This window comes from Sinocyclocheilus rhinocerous, unplaced genomic scaffold (assembly GCF_001515625.1).
Source record: "Sinocyclocheilus rhinocerous isolate Xijiao unplaced genomic scaffold, SAMN03320098_v1.1 scaffold482, whole genome shotgun sequence".
Taxonomy (NCBI): Eukaryota; Metazoa; Chordata; class Actinopteri; order Cypriniformes; family Cyprinidae; genus Sinocyclocheilus; species Sinocyclocheilus rhinocerous.
Window position 1 is genome coordinate 61979 of NW_015638939.1, and position 4415 is coordinate 66393.

The 4415-nt window shown below is 34.2% G+C and overlaps 1 protein-coding gene across 1 annotated transcript; it reads left to right on the forward strand.

Moving 5' to 3' along the window:
- Positions 1–540: 540 nt before the first annotated feature.
- LOC107750166 (butyrophilin subfamily 2 member A1-like) lies at positions 541–3277 on the forward strand. Its single transcript, XM_016565431.1, has 4 exons — positions 541–592; positions 1827–2171; positions 2268–2624; positions 3168–3277. The coding sequence occupies exons 1-4, from the start codon at positions 541–543 to the stop codon at positions 3275–3277; spliced, it is 864 nt and encodes a 287-aa protein (XP_016420917.1).
- The last annotated feature ends 1138 nt before the right edge of the window (positions 3278–4415 follow it).

Below are 4415 nucleotides of genomic sequence, written 5' to 3' on the forward strand. Positions count from 1 at the left end.
CCTGCATCTCCACCCTGGCTTTTCCTGCCTCTGTCTTCACCTAGCTTTCTCTCTGTCCAGCATCCTCTTCGCCATGGCTCTGGTTGTCCAGCATCCGGGCTCTGCGTCCCCCACCTAATCCACCTCCCTCTGCTGGACTTGATGTCACATGAATGTTCTGTTCTGTTTGGTTTTGTTTTAGTTTTTCTTGTTTGGCCTGTTCCGGAGTTCTTTTTGTTTAATAAACACTAATGTGCTGCATTCTGTCCTGTGATCCTGAGCCCGTCTTTATTTTGCAACCAAGCTGTGACTAATAACTCCTGTCTACAGTAACTGTTGTCTGTTTCAATAGTGTTTCATTTTTGTGTTGCATTTAGGTCTTTTCAGAGACAGATTTCATATTATGTTGAAGGTAAAACAACACTTTTGTTTCATTTCTCAGAATTGGTTCATCAGGATTAGCTGCAGTTCATCAGATCTTTCTCTACTAAAAGGAAGAAAGTAAATCAAGTTTCAACATATGCTCACAGACCTTCAATCAAATAATATTTTCAGCTGAACATGGACCTGCTTACGTTTGTTTTTGCGGCTGTTATTCTAGTTGTATCTGATGGTATGTATAATATTTTTCTCTTTATGCTAATTCTGGAGAAAAAAGCACAAAATTAATTGTCAAATTATGTTCAATGTGGAAACACACTAAACAAAATTTGTTTCATTTGTCAAATGTTGATTACTACATAATTTCTATAGTTTGTTTCATGTGTTAAAATGAAATATAAATATTAAGAGCAAATTTAAATGAATCTCCCTTTTATACATTAAACATGTTTCTGATTTATTTAGCTTTTAGCACTTTAATTTATTTGAGACATGACAATGAGATTTATGTCCACAGCTTTTATTAATTTATTCTGTCATAGTTCTAATAGTCCTCTATAATGGTACACCTGTGGACTCACATTTCAATCAAAATTTTCAGCTGAACATGGACCTGCTTACATTTGTTTTTGCGGCTGTTATTCTAGTTGTATCTGATGGCATGTATAATATTTTTCTCTTTATGCTAATTCTGGAGAAAAAGGCACAAAATGAATTGTCAAATTAATTATGTTCAATGTGGAAACACACTAAACTAAATTTTCATTTGTCAAATGTTGATTACTACATAATTTCTATAGTTTGTTTCATGTGTTAAAATGAAATATAAATATTAAGAGCAAATTTAAATGAATCTCCCTTTTATACATTAAACATGTTTCTGATTTATTTAGCTTTTAGCACTTTAATTTATTTGAGACATGACAATGAGATTTATGTCCACAGCTTTTATTAATTTATTCTGTCATAGTTCTAATAGTCCTCTATAATGGTACACCTGTGGACTCACATTTTACTGTGAAGCATTTTGTTTTTCTCAGGTTATATTTCCTGGTTGCCTGATCTGATCAGCTTTACAACTTTTTTGTTATTTTTTTATTTATTTAAAGCAGCTCTTTTGAACTCTCATGACCACAATTTGTTTAAAAATATCTGATATTAGAAATATAATTAATTTGTTACAAGGATAACATGGGAAAGAAACCTTTTGTAGGGATTTTTATTTATTTTTAAGAAGAACCTAAGGAACTACTATGCACACTTTTACAGTGAAAAAAAAATCATATGCATAAAATATGCATGGTTTACATAAGATTTTGTGCCATCTAGAGTAAAGAGGAAAAAAATAATACACTGTTAGGATTGGCTAGATACTTAATCATGTCAATAATGATAATTACCTCTGTATGTTTCGATTTACACTAGAACAAACTACAAACCAAGCATCATTTCTGACTCTGTTTTAGGGTTGATTGTGCACGGTCCCTCAGGTCCTCTGGTTGCTCCTCTGGGGTCTTCAGTGGTTTTGCCCTGTTATGTTGATGAACTCTTACTAATGGAGGATCTGGAGGTGGAATGGAGAAGAACAGACTCAGATACTCTGGTTCATCTGTATCAAGATGGTGAGAGTCGACCAGAGACCCGGCAGCAGGATTATCATGATAGAGCTCATTTCTTTACTGATCAGATTCAACATGGAAACTTCTCCCTCCGTCTGGACAATCTGAGAGCTCAAGACAAAGGGGTTTACAGATGTAAGGTTCACAGTCAGCAGGATTTCGGTGAGATTGTGGTTGAAATAAAAGATGTTGGTAAGTAACAACCCAGTTACTTCTAGTAGAAATTCAATCTAGTATTTCATTAAAATATGTGATGCTCATATTTCATGTTTATTTTTGTTCTTTCAGACCATTTGCTAGTATCAGGATCGAGTCGTTCCATATCTGTGTCTGTGGGTGAGGACATCACTCTGAACTGCTCTGTAGACTCTCACATCACACCTGAACACATTGAAGAGATTTCATGGAAGAAAACAGATGAAGATAAAGATATTCTGGTTCTTCTCTACCAAAACAATCAGACTTTATCAGATTCATCAGATGAGCGATACAGAGACAGAGCTGAGTTCTTCACTGCTGAAATCCCCAAAGGAAACTTCTCTCTCAGACTGAAGAGTGTCAGAACTGAGGATAAAGGAGTTTACACGTGTCAAGTGTTTGCTGAAGGACTTTCAGCCAATGCAACTGTAGTACTGGAGCGACTGGGTGAGTAACAGATAAATAAGTTGGCTGCCATGTTAATATTACATGACCAGCTAAATGCTACTCACTTTATCTTGGTAAAATCTTTTTATTTGACACTATTATAAGAATAAATTAATACTGGGTGACAAATACATCTGTAAATAGATTTTCTATACAGTAACATAAGTAAATGTAAACATCTATTACATGATGTTACATCAACAGTATAAAGACACATGACCTCAGCCAGAAAAAAACAAAAACAAAACATATACAAGACGTTATAATATGTCTTGTAGTTCAAACCATCTTATTATTATCATGGGATTTATATATTTATTTTATACTTAAGTCGTTTTTATTGAGGGTTAAAGTTTGGTGAGTTACAGCTTCAGCAGCAGTTTTCCCCTGCTGATTGATGCCATTATGGAGCAAAAAAAAACAAAAAAACATCTTTCTCAATTAACGGAGTAATACATTTCAGCCAGTACATTGGTGGGTAGCATAGATATAACATACATGTGGTAGTCCACATCTTACAATAGCTATGTCAATGTTTCACAGGTTTCTCTGTTTCACACATAATGGTGTTGATTCTCTGTATATCTGCATCTGGATCTGCACTCCTGCTCTGCTGGCTGATCTACTGCAGATCACACAATGAAGGTTTATAACAACAATAATATTAATAATAATAATCTCTGAATTTTAGTCAGAGATATCAGCAAATATCAGCAACTTTTATTTATTTATTTATTTTTAAATTGACAAAGTTCTTCTCTCTGTTTGTAGGCACAACTCTGAAACTGCAAGTTTCGCTTTCCATCTGTCCAAACATTACTGTGTTTTTTACTTTCGTCTTTTGGGGTTTCACTAAAAGTAGATATTTTACTTGCACAGTTGGGGAAACCAACATTCTTCTCTTACTTTAATTCAGTTATGTTTTATATTTGATTGTAAATTGGTCAAATCTGTACATTCAAGCTTTACATCACTAAAGAAAAGTCAGATTACATGCTGCCTACTCTATGTTCGTTGGTATATTAACTTCACTTTGATTTCTTTTCAGGATTTTGGAATGAGATCATCATTTGTTGAGGCCTCTTATGTTGTTGAATGCTGCTCCATATCTAAATAATCTTCCAAGTATGTTTTATTTTAAAACAATAGGAGAGCAACCCATCTAAACATTGCTTTACAGAGCTTTACAGAGCGTTTCACTTCTGATGCAGATTTTAACATACAGTACCCTTCATTTTTACAGGCATTAGAAGAGGGATTAAGCTTGTGAGTGTTGATGTTGAATATGCAGTTTTTTCAATAGTTTTTTATAGAGGTATGCAAAACTAAATATCCTATAAAAGAGCTGGTCCATCATTGATTATGTATTTGCAGTTGCTGATGTTTGCAGTTTTATCTTTTGTTAATATGTCATGTGTGTCAGATTGAATCTGCAGCTATATTGCGTGATCATACAAGCTTGGAAACACAAAACTGCATGTTTTAAACATTATACTCCTGTTCTTAAAGGAACACTCCACTATTTTTTGGAAATAGGCTCAATTTTGCAACTCCTCTTGAGTTAAACAGTTGAGTTTTACCGTTTTCGAATCCATTCAGCCGATCTCCGGGTCTGGTGGTAGCACTTTTAGCTGTAGCTTAGCATAGATCATTGAATCTGATTAGACCGTTAGCATCTCGCTCAAAAATGACCAAAGAGTTTCTAGAGTTTCAAGAGTTTTCTTAGTACACGATGTAACTACAGAAGAGTCAAGTTTTAAATAGGAAAAATATAGAAACTCTTTGGTCATT